General features: G+C 41.1%; 1 gene segment (V, D, J or C); it reads right to left on the bottom strand.

Moving 5' to 3' along the window:
- Positions 1–1,923: 1,923 nt before the first annotated feature.
- On the bottom strand, positions 1,924–2,410 carry LOC107326440 (Ig heavy chain V region-like). The segment is given in 2 exon segments: positions 1,924–2,234; positions 2,362–2,410. Coding segments are annotated over 2 exon segments (360 nt in total).
- Between the last annotated feature and the right edge of the window lie 13,440 nt (positions 2,411–15,850).

Here is a 15,850-nt window from a genome sequence, read left to right on the forward strand (position 1 = left end):
ATACAAAGAATCGTCTTTGCCAAGAGGAACTCACTCTTTCACCCTGTCCCCAGTTTCACTGTCAGCTTAAAAGGATTGACATCACTTCTTTTCTTAATCTCCCTTTTTTGGATTGATTATTAAGAAGCTGGGTATCCCATGTGAACATACAGAGGTAACTATTGCTTCAAGTACAGAGGTCTTTGTGTGAGGATCATATTTGGCTGTATTGAAGTCCTAGAGATATAGGGTAGCAGAGAGCCATTCTAGAAAAGTTTAGAAACTAATTTCCTAAGGGAGCAGAAGTAGGTTTGAGTTTGTATGTAATGAAAGGTTGACAGTAAGAATCATGTCCACTCCAAGAAAGTAGAATTAGGAAATAGTGCATAGTAAGGCATGTAGCTAGCCTTGATACCACACTTCAGTTAGCAGATACTAAGCGTTCAACTCTAAGTTAATTCCATACCCATACAAGGATAATATATACTCTCCTTCTCCTTTTTAGTAATGTTTTTAATTAATGTTTTATGTATTTATATTTATGTTTTTAACGTTTGTTGTGAATTGCCTATAGTTCCCCCATTGGGGGGAGATGGGCAGTTGAAAAATTTAATAAATAAAGAAAATGAAATGAAATGAAATAAAATAAATAAATAATCATCTTCCCGACATTGGAGCACACCTGGGAATAAAAGTGTCCTAGATGTTACATGCTACCCTCATAACCACAGACCTTCTCTCTTTCAAAGGGAGTTTCTCCTCTCCCTGCAAGACCTGCAAGCAGAGATCACTTAGGGCGAGAACTTCAAAGTGTTTCTTTGGAAGAGGTCTCCTCAGCTCTTGACTAGGCTTTCCAATCATTTCGCAAACTCCATTAACATCAAGTTGAGTTCTAATGTAAGCACGGTTGCTGCTCCATTTTGTAACTGAGTGTGCTGTACTTCACATCTTCCTTATCAGAAGGGTGCAGAGCAGTGTTCCTACTGTCCATGAAATCCAATTGTCTATACCAGCTCATGCTTTAGAAAATGACTGAGGACACGTCTTTTTGGGAAACCTACTGAAAACAGAGCATTAGCCTCAATGACACTTATGAAAATAATGTGTCATTGACACAATGAAAATAAAAATTAGATCTTCATTATATGGGAAAAAAATGGGGAGAAGAAAAACTACTGAACTGCCGTGGTGCAAAATTCAAAGGAAAGCATGGTTGCTACTGGTGTCTCTGAACTACAAAGTGGTTTACCATCTGAAAAATATTTTACATATCATGGTTTCCTAGGTTTGTTTTGCTAGACTGTGCAAATGTCCTACACACCTTCAAGAAATATAACATGATTTGGAAGCAACTGGAACAAAGGAAATTCCTTGCAATTCAAAATATGTCATGAAAGCTCAGGACACGGGGCCCCAATGATTTTTAGTGCCAGCTTATGGACAAAGGCAGCTGGGTGACCTTGGAGAAGGTGCATGAACTCAGCTTTCGGAAGACAGCAAAGCAGGCCACTTCAAAGAAGGTTGCCAAGAAAAACAGCCCTGATTTCTCCTGGCTGTCATCAGGAGCCAAGACTGATTCCAAGGCAGACAATTATTGTTCATTTAAAATTCCCAGGGAAGGGGGGGGGGAGCCAAGATCAAACCCTAATGAAAGCATGGGTTTAAGGATGAAGATTAAAATGAGTATAGCTTGATGTGCCATCTAGGATTGCAAAAGGAAAACCACAGCAGCCTAGCTAGACATCAATAAGTGAAAGCTGTTGAACCACATTCAGTATGGACGAATAATATCATTTCCTGGTATAGTTATTTTGGTTTCCTATTTCTCCACCCCTTCTTGATTTTCTTCCAAATGTGAAGCAATCAATTTAGTAGCTCCCTTCTGACCCCTTTGGAGCACTTTATTACTACAATGAAGAGTTTTTGCATGAGATCTCCTAGGACTCACTTCACTGTGTCTCTTGCACAATAATAGATGGCTGTGTCCTCAGCTTTCAGGTTGTTCATTTGCAGGTAGAAGTTGGAACTGTCTTTGGAGGCAGTAAATCGTCCTTGGATGGTTGGGGAGTAATAGTTGCTACCAGAGCTGTAACAGTATACAAGCCATTCCAGTCCTTTCCCAGGTTTCTGCCTGACCCAATCCATATAGTAGCTGTTGATATCGAATCCAGTCACAGCACAAGTCAGTTTATGGGCTTCTCCTGGTTTCTTCAGCGCTGGATCTGACTGGGTCAGGACTATTTGCGAGAGGCCTCCTAAACACAGAAGGAAGAACAGAATCAGATCAGAGTTACGAAATCACAGCCATTGTTAAAAACTACAGCTTCACTTGAATTAAAGAAGTTAAAATAATAGAATAATAAAATGGCAAAACGAACGCACGGGAAGAGAAGACAGCCAGCATGAGGAGAACCGGAAAGAAGGACCCCATTGTGGAGGAATGTCTGGATCTCTGAGGGGTTCTTTGAGATGAACCTGTCTATATGAGCTGGGAAGCTTTGAGGGTTTCAATGAGAAGTGAAAGTGACCATGATTTTGCATAAATCCAGATGGAAATGGTATAAATGTGAGATGAATATCACAGGCGGTTAACTCTTGGTGACTGCAGAGACACAATCGTCCAGTTTTTTAGGCAATACTAAGGAAGTGGGTTGCCATTTCTTTCCTGTGAGGCTTTGTCAGCTTGGCCATGAAGGATACAACTCTGGAAATCTGCATCCAAGCATAAATGACCCTCTTTATTTTCACAGTTTCAATGTACAGTATGTAAATCTTTTTCAGGATATATGTCTAGCTCTGAAAGCATTCTCATTCCTTCCCCTTCCTTCTCCTCTACCAATTATAACTGTCTTTACTTCTCCTGGTCCTTCTCCTCCTCCAACTCCTTCTCCTCCTCCTCTGGCTTCCCCTTCTTTTTCCTTCAAATGCTTCATTCCTTTTTCTTCCTCCTTCACCAACTTTAGCTATAGTGAACACTATACGCAATTCTCCTTTATAAAGTAATGTATTTTCATTGAGGAACTCACTGTTTCAACCTGACCACAGTTTCACTGTCAGGTTAAAAGGATTGATAACATTCCTCTTCTTAATCTCCCCTTTTTTGGTTTGATGATTAAGGAATAGGGTATCCCAATGGAAAATGACACAGCTGACTATTGCTTCAAGCAAAGAGGACTTTGTGTGAGGATCACTATTGCTTTACTTAGGTCTCAGAGGAATGGGGTAGCTAAAACACATTCTAGAAAAGTCAGGAAACTAATTTCAATAAGAGAGGAGAAGTACTTTTGATTTTTATGTAATGAAGGCTGGACAATAAAAATCGTGAGCACTCCAAGAAAGTAGAATAAGGGAAAAGTACACAGCATAACTAGAAGCAACCCTTGATACCGCATGCCAGTTAAAAGATACTAAGCCTTAGATTCTAAGTTAATTACACACCCTCAGGTTCAAACAGAGGACAACAAGGAGGCAATCCAGGACAGTTCAATCCCTTTATTAGCTTACACCTAACAGGCAGAGTCTCGCCAGACTAAACCTGTGCTAAAGCAACTAGTGGATATACCCCGTGAGAATCTAGGGAGGGGCCAGGCTCATCCTCTTAATCGTCCCACCCTCTTATTGTGGGTTGACAGCTCACTTGCTCTGGAATGCCTCTTCCCCCACCTGACAACCTTGAACTTCCATTCCAGAATCTTCCCCGCTTATGCCATCCATAACACACACATACAAGAATAATCATCTTCCCCACATTGGAGCACAGCTGGGAAGAAAAGTGTCCTAGATGTTACATGCTATCCTCATAAAAATAGACCTTCTCTCTTTCAAAGGGAGTTTCTGCTCTCCCTGCAAGATCTGCAAGCAGAGATCACTTAGGGCGAGAACTTCAAAGTGTTTCTTTGGAAGAGGTCTCCTCAGCTCTTGACTAGGCTTTCCAATAAGTTCGCAAACTCCAGTAACATGTAGTTATTGATCTAAGCACAGTTGCTGCTCCACTTTGTAAGTAAGTCATTGTTTGGTATTACACACCTTATTTATGAGAAGGCTGCATAGGGGTTCACCTGCTTTCCATGAAATCCAACTGTTTATCCTAGCTGGTGCTGAAGAATATGAGTGAGGACACATCTTCCTGGGAAACGTAGTGAGAACAGAGCCTTAGCTTGAACGACACTCCTTCTTCTCATGTACCCTCAATTACCTTGGAGAGCTGAACAGTGTACTCATGCTGTACTCATGACCCCATGTACTGTACCTCACCTGAAATGAGAAAATGAAAATAAGATCTTCATCACATAGAACAAATGGGGAGAAGAAAAACTACTGAACTGTCATCGTAGATAATCCCAAGGAAAGAATGGTTGTTAATGGTGTCTCTAAACTACGAACTGCTTTACCATCTGAAAAGAATTGTACCTCTCAAGGCTTCCTAGGTTTTGTTTGGCTAGAATGTGCAAATGTCCTGCATACCTTGAAGAAATATAACACAATTTGGGAGCAATGGGAGCAAAGGTAATTCCTTGCAATTTAAAATATTTCGTGAAAAGACTAGATATTGGGACACCGTGAGTTTTAGTCCCAGTTTATGGACAACGGCAGCTGGGTGACTTTGGACCATGCAGTTGAACTCAGCTTTCGGAAGACAGCAAAGCAGGCCACTTCAAAGAATGTTGCCAAGAAAAATAGCCCTGATTTCCCCTGGCTGTCATCAGGAGCCAAGACTGATTCCAAGGCAGACAATTATTGTTCATTTAAAATTCCCAGTGAAATTGGGGGGGGGGGGCGAAGGAGCCCAGATCAAACCCAGATGAAAGCATTGGTTTAAGGATGAAGACAAAAATGAGAATAGTTTGACATGCCATCTTGCATTGCAAAAGGCAAACCACAGCAGGCTAGCTGGAGGTCAATAAGTGAAAGGTGGTGAACCACATTCAATATGGACGACTAATATCATTTTCTGGTATAGCTATTTTGGTTTACTAATCTCCCACCCCTTGTTGATTTCTTTCCAAATGTGAAGCAATCCATTTAGTGGTTCTCTGGTGACCCCTTTGGAGGCACTTTATTAATACAATGAGGGATTTTTGCATAAGATCTCCTAGCACTCCCTTCGCTTTGTCTCTTGCACAGTAATACATGGCTGTATCCTCGGCCTTTAGGCTGTTCATTTGCAGATTGAAGTTGGAACTGTCTTTTGAGGCAGTAAATCGTCCTTGGATGGTTGGGGAATAATACTTGCTATTAGAGCTGTGATAGATTACAAGGCATTCCCAGGTTTCTGCCTGATCCAATCCATCCAGTAGCTGTTGACATTGAATCCAGTGACAGCACAAGTCAGTTTATGGGCTTCTCCTGGCTTCTTCAGTGCTGGATCTGCCTGGGTCAGGACTACTTGGGAGAGGCCTTCTAAAGAGAGAAGGAAGAACCAAATTATACCAGAAGAAAGAAGAAAGAAAGAAGAAATCTCAGACATTATTCAGAACTGCAGCTTGACTTGAATGAAAGAAACGAAAGAAATAATGAAAAAAGTGGAAATTAACATATGGGAAGAGAAGACAGCCAGCTTGAGGAGAACTGGAAAGAAGGACCCCATTGTGGAGGAAGGGCTGGATCTCTGAGGGGTTCTTTGAGATAAACCTGTCTATATGAGCTGGGAAGCTTTCAGGGTTTGAATGAGAAGTGAAAGTGATGTCGATGTTGCATATATCCAGATGGAAACTGTATAAATATAAGGTGAATATCATAGGTGAACTTAAGTCTTGCTGACTGCAGACACACAATCGGGCAGATTTTTAGGCAATGCTAAGGAAGTGGCTTCCATTTCCTTTCTCAGAGATGTTTTTCAGCTTGGCAATGAAGGATACAACTCTGGGATTCTCTGGTGGTCTCCACGAAAAAAATATAAGGCTTGACCTTTTTAATTTCACAGCCCTGCAAAAGACACCCACAAACTTATCCCAATTTCCAAGCATGTATGATATAAATATCCAGAGACCCTCATTGTCATCTCCTCATGAAGCTGAGATACTTTGAGATCTTTAGTTAAAATGGGTGGATTTGTAAATTTGAGCTTCTTTCAAAATGCTTCTTAAAAGGAGGAATATTTTCAGAGAGAGAGATGCTCAAGATTTCAGGAACAAGAGTGCATGCAAAAAGCTGCTGTTGATCCTTGGGAGCCACAGAAGCAACCAAGAGGGGACTTTTCTTGGAGCACTCTTTATCTTTAAAAAATAAGGGTTAGTGACATCTAAACTTGGTTCTTCTTTTGTCTTCCTTTTCTAAAATATGGAGTGTTCTGCTGCTTGTATGTAGTTTTTACTCACAATACCATCCAAATTATCCAGTGATTCTCTACTGCCTCCTGGTGGGATTTTTCCCTAATCTCAATTAGGGAAATTGTTGTGGCGCTCCCTGGCATTGACAGCAATGACCACCTGCTCTCCAGACAGGCAGTGCCCATTATTCTGTTCCAAGCAGTGTCTTCCTCACCGAGGTATGGCTGTTCATCATGGAAGGAGATAACCCACCATCCTTTTTTGCTTATTTTCAAACAGAGGGAAAAGTTGGGAACGACAACTTTGAAATGGGGCCCATTTTCTCTCCCCAGTAAGTTAGATGTAACTGAGAAGAATTTCTTAGGATAAGTCTGGGAACAACACCAATGTACGAAAGGCTGTTTCAGGAAAAAAATGTCTCCCTCTGAAAGAATTCTCATTACCTCCTCTTCTTCTCTAACAGTTATAACTGTCCGTCCTTCTCCTTCTCCTTCTCCTTCTCCTTCTCCTTCTCCTTCTCCTTCTCCTTCTCCTTCTCCTTCTCCTTCTCCTTCTCCTTCTCTCGCTTCTCCTTCTCTCGCTTCTCCTTCTTTCTCTTTCTACTGCTTTTATTCTTTTTCAGCATCCTTCACCAACATTAAGTATAGTGTAGAGTATAAAAAGTTCTCCAATATAAAGAATTTGATTTGCAAAGAGGAATTTGCTTTTTAAAAGGAAAAACACAGCAGGCCAGCTGGAGGTCAGTAAGTGAAAGCTGTTGAACCATATTAAACATGATCTAATATGTATCCTTTCATTATACATTTATTTCTCCTCCTACTTTCCCCTCTAACTCTTCTCCCTCCCTCCCTCCCTCCCTCCCTCCCTCCCTCCTTTCTCCTTTCTCTTCCTCCTCCTTATATAATTGTTTCATCTATTTCTCCGTTTTCTTGAAACTTCTTCTATTACTCTATTTCCTCCTCCTCCTTTATCAACATGGAATAGCATAGAGACTGTGCGGGTGCATGAATTTTCCTTACTGGGAACTTAATCTCCCAAAAGGAACACACTTTTTCCACTCACTGTCACTTTCCCAGTTGGGCTCTCTATTTTCTCCCATCCACCCTCAATTAACATGGGGAGGAGAACAATTTCCTGATGACCTGAACTATGATATTTCAGCATGATTGAGAAGATACAAGTGGGATCATCTTCATGAAGAGAAAATAGGTAGAAGAACAACCACTAAGGTGCCACAGTTGAGGATTCAAAGAAAACATATTTCTATAAACCAACACCGAGCATTTTTTCATGTTTTATAAAGAAATCTAGATCTTACAACCACAAAGGTTTGGGGATAATTCATAGCAATCCACAACACTTTTCTTCACTATAGCTTGATTAGTGGGAAACTGCAGGAGAGGAAAGATCCTGTAATTCCCAATGCTGAATGAGTGATAAAACTTCACATGGAAAAACAGACATGCGCACTGCTTGGTGGAAGCATGAAAAGGAAAAGGAACACATTATGAGATGTCCTCTTGCAGCTGAAAAGGAAAAACCTGCTGAAAACCACAGCAGTCCAGTTGGAGGCTAACAAGCAAAAGTTGTTCAACCACTTTAATGATGGGTGAATAGTCTGTCTTTTTTGGATACTTATTTTGCTTTTTTATCCCACCGCTCTCTGCCTGGGTGATTTTCTTCCTTATGAAAGGAAATCTTTGAATGGTTCTCTGGCACCCCCTCTTGAGATGTTTCAGTAATTACAGGAAGAGTTTTTGCCTGACATCTCCTAGGATCTCTTTCACTGTGTGTCTTGCACAGTAATAGACAGCAGTGTCCTCGGCTTTCAGGTTGTTCATTTGCAGGTAGAAGTTGGAACTGTCTTTGGAGGCAGTAAATCGTCCTTGGATGGTTGGGGAGTAATAGTTCCTACCAGAGCTGTAATAGCTTACAAGCCATTCCAGGCCTTTCCCAGGTTTCTGCCTGACCCAATCCATATAGTAGCTGTTGATATCGAATCCAGTCACAGCACAAGTCAGTTTATGGGCTTCTCCTGGCTTCTTCAGCATTGGATCTGACTGGGTCAGGACTATTTGCGAGAGGCCCCCTAAACACAGAAGGAAGAACAGAATCAAATCAGAGTTAAGAAATCACAGCCATTGTTAAAAAGTACAGCTTCACTTGAATTAAAGAAGCTAAAGAAATAGAAAAATAAAATGGCAAAACGAACGCACGGGAAGAGAAGACAGCCAGCATGAGGAGAACCGGAAAGAAGGACCCCATTGTGGAGGAATGTCTGGATCTCTGAGGGGTTCTTTGAGATGAACCTGTCTATATGAGCTGGGAAGCTTTGAGGGTTTCAATGAGAAGTGAAAATGACAGTGATTTTGCATAAATCCAGATGGAAACTATAAATATGAGATGAGTATCACAGGCGCAGTTAACTCTTGGTGACTGCAGAGACACAGTGTGCCATTTTTTAGGCAATACTAAGGAAGTGGCTTGCCATTTCTTTCCTGTGAGGCTTTGTCAGCTTGGCCATGAAGGATACAACTCTGGAAATCTACAGTGGTCTGCATCCAGGAATGAATGACCCTCTTTATTTTCACAGTTTCAATGTATGTAAATCTGTTTCAGGAAATATGTCTATCTCTGAAAGAAATCTCATTCCTTGCTCTTCCTTTTCCTCTACCAGTTATCATTGTCTCTACTTCTCCTGCTCCTTCTCCAACTCCTCCTCCTCCTCCTCCTCCTCTGGCTTCCCCTTCTTTCTCCTTCAAATGCTTCTTTCCTTTTTCTTCCTCCTTCACAAACTTTAGCTATAGGGAACCCTATACGCAGTTCTCCTTTATAAAGAAATGTATTTTCCATGAGGAACTCACTGTTTCAACCTGACTCCAGTTTCACTGTCAGGTTAAAAGGATTGATAACATTCCTCTTCTTAATCACCCCTTTTTTGGTTTGATTATTAAGGAACAGGGTATCCCAATGGAAAATGACACAGCTGACTATTGCTTCAAGCACAGAGGACTTTGTGTGAGGATCACTTTTGGCTTTATTGAGGTCTCAGAGGAATGGGGTAGATAAGATACATTCTAGAAAAATTAGGAAACTAATTTCAATAAGAGAGGAGAAGTCATTTTTATTTTTATGTAATGAAGGCTGGAAAATAAAAATCATGAGCACTCCAAGAAAGTAGAATAAGGAAAACGAATGCAGCATAACTAGAAGTAACCCTTGATACCACATGCCAGTTAAAAGATACTAAGGCTTAGTTTCTAAGTTGATTACACACTCTCAGGTTCAAACAGAGGACAACAAGGAGGCAATCCAGTACAGTTCAATCCCTTTATTAGCTTACACCTAACAGGCAGAGTCTCGCCAAACTAAACCTGTGCTAAAACAACTAGTGGATATACCCTATGAGACTCTAGGGAGGGGCCAGGCTCGTCCTCTTAATCCTCCCACCCTCTTATTTAGGCTGAGGACTAACTTGCTCTGGAATGCCTCTTCCTCCACCTGACAACCTTGAACTTCCATTCTGGAATCTTCCCCACTCCTACCATCCATAACACACCCATACAAGAATAATCATCTTCCCGACATTGGAGCACACCTGGGAATAAAAGTGTCCTAGATGTTACATGCTACCCTCATAACCACAGACCTTCTCTCTTTCAAAGGGAGTTTCTACTCTCCCTGCAAGACCTGCAAACAGAGATCACTTAGGGCGAGAACTTCAAAGTGTTTCTTTGGAAGAGGTCTCCTCAGCTCTTGACTAGGCTTTCCAATCATTTCGCAAACTCCATTAACATCAAGTTGAGTTCTAATGTAAGCACGGTTGCTGCTCCATTTTGTAACTGAGTGTGCTGTACTTCACATCTTCCTTATCAGAAGGGTGCAGAGCAGTGTTCCTACTGTCCATGAAATCCAATTGTCTATACCAGCTCGTGCTTTAGAAAATGACTGAGGACACGTCTTTTTGGGAAACCTACTGAAAACAGAGCATTAGCCTCAATGACACTCCTTCCTCTCATGTACCCTCAATTACCTTGGGGTGCTGAACGGTGTACTCATGCTGTACTTATGCCCCATGTACTGTACTTCACCCTGAATGAGAAAATAAAAATTAGATCTTCATTATATGGGAAAAAAATGGGGAGAAGAAAAACTACTGAACTGCCGTGGTGCAAAATTCAAAGGAAAGCATGGTTGCTACTGGTGTCTCTGAACTACAAAGTGGTTTACCATCTGAAAAATATTTTACATATCATGGTTTCCTAGGTTTTGTTTTGCTAGACTGTGCAAATGTCCTACACACCTTCAAGAAATATAACATGATTTGGAAGCAACTGGAACAAAGGAAATTCCTTGAAATTCAAAATATGTCATGAAAGCTCAGGACACGGGGCCCCAATGATTTTTAGTGCCAGCTTATGGACAAAGGCAGCTGGGTGACCTTGGAGAAGGCGCATGAACTCAGCTTTCGGAAGACAGCAAAGCAGGCCACTTCAAAGAAGGTTGCCAAGAAAAACAGCCCTGATTTCTCCTGGCTGTCATCAGGAGCCAAGACTGATTCCAAGGCAGACAATTATTGTTCGGTTAATATTCCCAGGGAAACAGGGTAGGGGAAGGAGCCCAGATCAAACCCAGATGAAAGCATTGGTATAAGGATGATGTGACGGAGGTCTGGGATTATGGGAACTAACCTGTTTTTATGTATATTTCTTTGTCCAAATTAGTAGATGAAGAAGCTTCCTGACTCACTTTGAAGTGATGGGAATAAGGCTTTTATCACCGGGGAGAAAAAAAAAGGCAAGATTTAGATGTTAGTAAGCTATAAATTGTTGTAACTAGATAAGATCTTGTGGAGGAATCCCAGTTGTATGTTGATTTGTAACTTTTGAAACCTTTGTTAATTAAAATCAAAGCAGTATCCTTAATTGTTGTCACCTGTAAAGGAGGGTGGGGGCCAGCCTGAAAAGAGTACTTAAGATAAGCCCAGGGGCTATAGAAGGAGGATGGAGGGAGCTTTGGGGGAGACATCGGCTTTGTATCTTTGTTGATCTGCGGAATCAACTTTCCTCAAGGAAGCTGCAGACCTCAAGCCTTAATCTCATCCCTGCGAGGGAGAAACGGCTCGCTTGGAAGGCTACTTCACGTGAGACTGCTCAGGCGGAAAAGGACTTATCTTCCTGCTTTTTATCTTTATGGGACTGTTTGCTTTCATTGAGCAAGTTTTAATCTGCAGCTTAATTTTTTTGTATTCAATCCTTTTTTTGAGCAGTGAGTAAAAACCCTCATTTGGAAAGTATTCATTTGTTTCTTGAGTCGTTTTGGCATTGCACTCAACCAGTAACTGAAAGAACCCAGAGAGAGAGATGTACCAGCCCCAAGGGCGGTTGTCACAGATGAAGACAAAAATGAGTATAGTTTGACATGCCATCATGCATTGCAAAATGAAAACCATGGCAGGCTAGCTAGAGGTCAATAAGTGAAAGCTGTTGAACCACATTCAATATGGATGAATAATATCTTTAGCTGGTATCATTATTTTGGTTTCCTATTTCTCCACCCCTCATTGATTTTCTTCCAAATGTGGAGCAATCCATTTAGTGGTTCTCTGGTGACCCCTTTGGAGACACTTTATAATACAGTGAAGACTTTTTACATGAGATCTCCTAGGACTCCCTTCACTGTGGCTGTTGCACAGTAATACACGGCTGTGTCCTCGGCTTTTAGGTTGTTCAGTTGCAGGTAGAAGTTGGAACTGTCTTTGGAGGCAGTAAATCATCCTTGGATGTTTGGGGAATAATTGTTGTTACCAGAGCTGTAATAGCTTACAAGCCATTCCAGGCCTTCCCCAGGTTTCTGTCTGACCCAAACCATATAGTAGCTGTTAACATTGAATCCAGTGACAGCACAAGTCAGTTTATGGGCTTCTCCTGGTTTCTTCAGCATGGAATCTGACTGGGTCAGGACTATTTGGGAGAAGCCTCCTAAACAGAGAAGGAAGAACAAAATCAGATCAGTTAGGAAATTACAGCCATTGTTAAAAAGTACAGCTTCACTTTAATTAAACAACCTAAAGAAATAGAAAAAGAAAATGGCAGAATGAACACACGGGAAGAGAAGACAGCCAGCGTGAGGAGAACTGGAAAGAAGGAAACCATAGTGGAGGAATGGCTGGATCTCTGAGGGCTTCTGCGAGGTGAACCTGCCTCTCTATGTTAGATAGGAAGCTTTGAGGGTAATGAGAAATGAAAGTAATGGTGATTTTGCATAAATCCAGATGAAAACTCTATAAATGTGACATGAATATCATAGGCACAGTTAACTCTTGGTGACTGCAGAGAAAAAAATTGTGCATTTTTTTAGGCAATATTAAGTAAGTGGCTTTCCATTTCTTTCCTGTGAGATTTTTGTCAGCTTGGCAACGAAGTATAAAACTCTGGAAATCGCCAGTGATCTCCATCCAAGAAGGAATAATCTTATTTATTTTCACAGTTCCAATGTATGGAAATCTGTTTAAGGAAATATGTCTATGTCTAAAAAGAATGTTCATTCCTTGCTCTTCCTTCACCTCTACCAGTTATCAATGTCTCTACTCTCCTACTCCTTCTCCTCTGTCTTCCCCTTCTTCCTCTTTCAAATTCTTCTATTCTCTTTTTTCCTCCTTCTATTCTGTTTCTTCCTCCTTCAACAACTTTAACTATAGTGAAGATTATATACAGTTCTCTGATATAAAGAAATCTATTTGCCAAGAGGAATTCCCTTTTTCAACCTGCCCCCAGTTTCACTGTCAGGTTAAAAGGATTGACAGCACTCCTCTTCTTATTCTCCACTATTTTGGTTCAATTATTAAGAAACGGGATAGCTGATGGGAAAGACACACAGCTGAGTATTACTTCAAGTACAGAGATCCTTGTGTGAAAATCAGTTTTGGCTATACTGATGTCTTACTGATATGGGGTAGCTAAGACCCTTCCTAGCAAATGTAAGAAATCAATTTCATAAGAGAGCAGAAGTAGTTTTGAGTTTGTATGTAATGAAATCTTGACAATAGGAAGCATGAGCTCTCCAAGAAAGTATAATAATGAAATATTGCATAGCATGGCTTGTAGCTAGCCCTGATACCACACTCCAGTTAACAGATACTAAGCCTTAGATTCAAAGTTAATTCCACACCCATACAAGAATAATAACCTTTCCCACATTGGAGCACAGCTGGGAAGAAACATGTCAAAGATGTTACATGCTACCCTCATGACAACAGACCTTCTCTCTTTCATAGACAGTTTCTGCTCTCCCTTCAAGAACTGCAAGCACAGATCACATTGGGGAAGAATGTCAAAGTGTTTCTTTGGAAGAGTTCTCCTCAGCTCTTGACTAGGCTTTCCAAGTAAGTTCACAAACTCCAGTAACTTCTGGTTGAGTTGTACTTTAAGTACTGTTGCTGCTCCACTTTGTAACCAAGTCAACGTTGTGAATTAAACACCTTATGTATGAGAACACTGCATAGGAGTGTTCCTGCTTTCCATGAAATCTCACTGTTTATACCAGCTGGTGCTTTAGAAAATGACTGAGGACACCTCTTTTTGGGAAACCTACTGAGAACAAAGCCTTAACCTGAACCACCCTCCTTCCTCCAAAACACCCTCAATTAGCCGGGGGTGCTGAACACTGTACTCATGCTGTACGCATGCCCCATTTACTATACTTCACCCTGATTCAGAAAATAAAAATTAGATCTTCATTATATGGGGGAAAAAAAGGGGGGGGGGGAGAAGAAAAACTACTGAACTGCCATAGTCGAAAATTCAAAGGCAAGCATGGTTGCTACAGGTGTCTCTGAACTATGAAGTGGTTTACCATCTGAAAATTATTTTACATATCATGGTTTCCTAGGTTTTGTTTTGCTAGACTGTGCAGATGTTCTACACACCTTCAAGAAATATAACATAATTTGGAAGCAACTGGAACAAAGGGAATTCCTTGCAATTCAAAATATTTCAGGAAAGGTCTGGACACTGGGAGACCATGAGTTTTAGTCCCAGCTTATGCACTAAGGCATCTGGTTGACTGTGGACCAGGCGCTTGAACTCAGCTTTCGGAAGAGAACAAAGCAGGCCACTTCCAAGAATGTTGCCAAGAAAAACAGCCCTGATTTCTCCTGGCTGTCATCTGGAGCCAAGACTGATTCCAAGGCAGAGAATGATTGTTCATTTAAAATTCCCAGGGAAGGGAGGGGGGGAGGAACCAAGATCAAACCCTAATGAAAGTATGGGTTTAAGGATGAAGATTAAAATGAGTATAGTTTCACATGCCATCTTGCATTGCAAAATGAAAACCACAGCAGCCTAGCTAGACGTCAATAAGTGAAAGCTGTTGAACCACATTCAATATGGACGAATAATATAATTTCCTGGAATAGTTATTTTGGTTTCCTATTTCTCCACCCCTTGTTGATTTCCTTCCAAATGTGGAGCAATCCATTTAGTGGTTCCCTTCTGACCCCTTTGGAGACACTTTATTAATACAATGAAGAATTTTTGCATGAGATCTCCTAGGACTCATTTCACTGTGTCTCTTGTACAGTAATACACGGCTGTGTCCTCGGCTTTTAGGTTGTTCATTTGCAGGTAGAAGTTGGAGCTGTCTTTGGAGGCAGTAAATCGTCCTTGGATGGTTGGGGAATAATCGTTGCTACCAGAGCTGTAATAGCTTACAAGCCATTCCAGGCCTTTCCCAGGTTTCTGTCTGATCCAAGCCATAGTGTAGCTGTTGACATTGAATCCAGTGACAGCACAAGTCAGTTTATGGGCTTCTCCCGGCTTCTTCAGTGCTGGATCTGACTGGGTTAGGATTACTTGGGAGAGGCCTCCTAAACAGAGAAGGAAGAACAGGATCAGATCAGAGTTACAAAATCACAGCCATTGTTAAAAAGTACAGCTTCACTTGAATTAAAGAAGCTAAAGAAATTAAAAAAAAATAAAGCAAAACGAACGCACGGGAACAGAAGACAGCCAACGTGAGGAGAACTGTAAAGGAGGACACCATAGTGGAGGAAGGGCTGGATCTCTGAGGGCTTCTGTGAGGTGAACCTGTCTATATGAGATGGGGAGCTTTGAGGGTTTAAATGGGAACTGAAAGTGATGGTGATTTTGCATAAATCCAGATGGAAACTGTATAAATATAAGGTGAATATCATAGGTGAACTTAAGTCTTGCTGACTGCAGACACACAATCAGGCAGGTTTTTAGGCAATAATAAAGAAGTGCCTTGCCATTTCTTTCCTGTGAGATTTTTGTCAGCTTGGCAATGACGGATACAACTCTGGCAATCTACAGTAGTCTGCATCCAAGAATGAATGACCCTCTTTATTTTCACAGTTTCAATGTACTATGGACATCTGTTTCAGGAAATAGGTCTATCTCTGAAAGAAATCTCATTCCTTGCTCTTCCTTTTCCTCTACCAGTTATCACAGTCTCTACTTCTCCTGCTCCTTCTCCAAACTCTTCTTCCTCCTCCTCCTCTGGCTTCCCCTTCCTTCTTTTCCAAAAGCTTCTATTCTCTTTCTTCCTCCTTCCCAGCTTTAAATGTAATGGATGCTGTACAC

Source organism: Python bivittatus, unplaced genomic scaffold, assembly GCF_059951505.1.
Source record: "Python bivittatus isolate LINGU-HERP-01145 unplaced genomic scaffold, Pbiv_v1 ctg000420_np1212, whole genome shotgun sequence".
Taxonomy (NCBI): Eukaryota; Metazoa; Chordata; class Lepidosauria; order Squamata; family Pythonidae; genus Python; species Python bivittatus.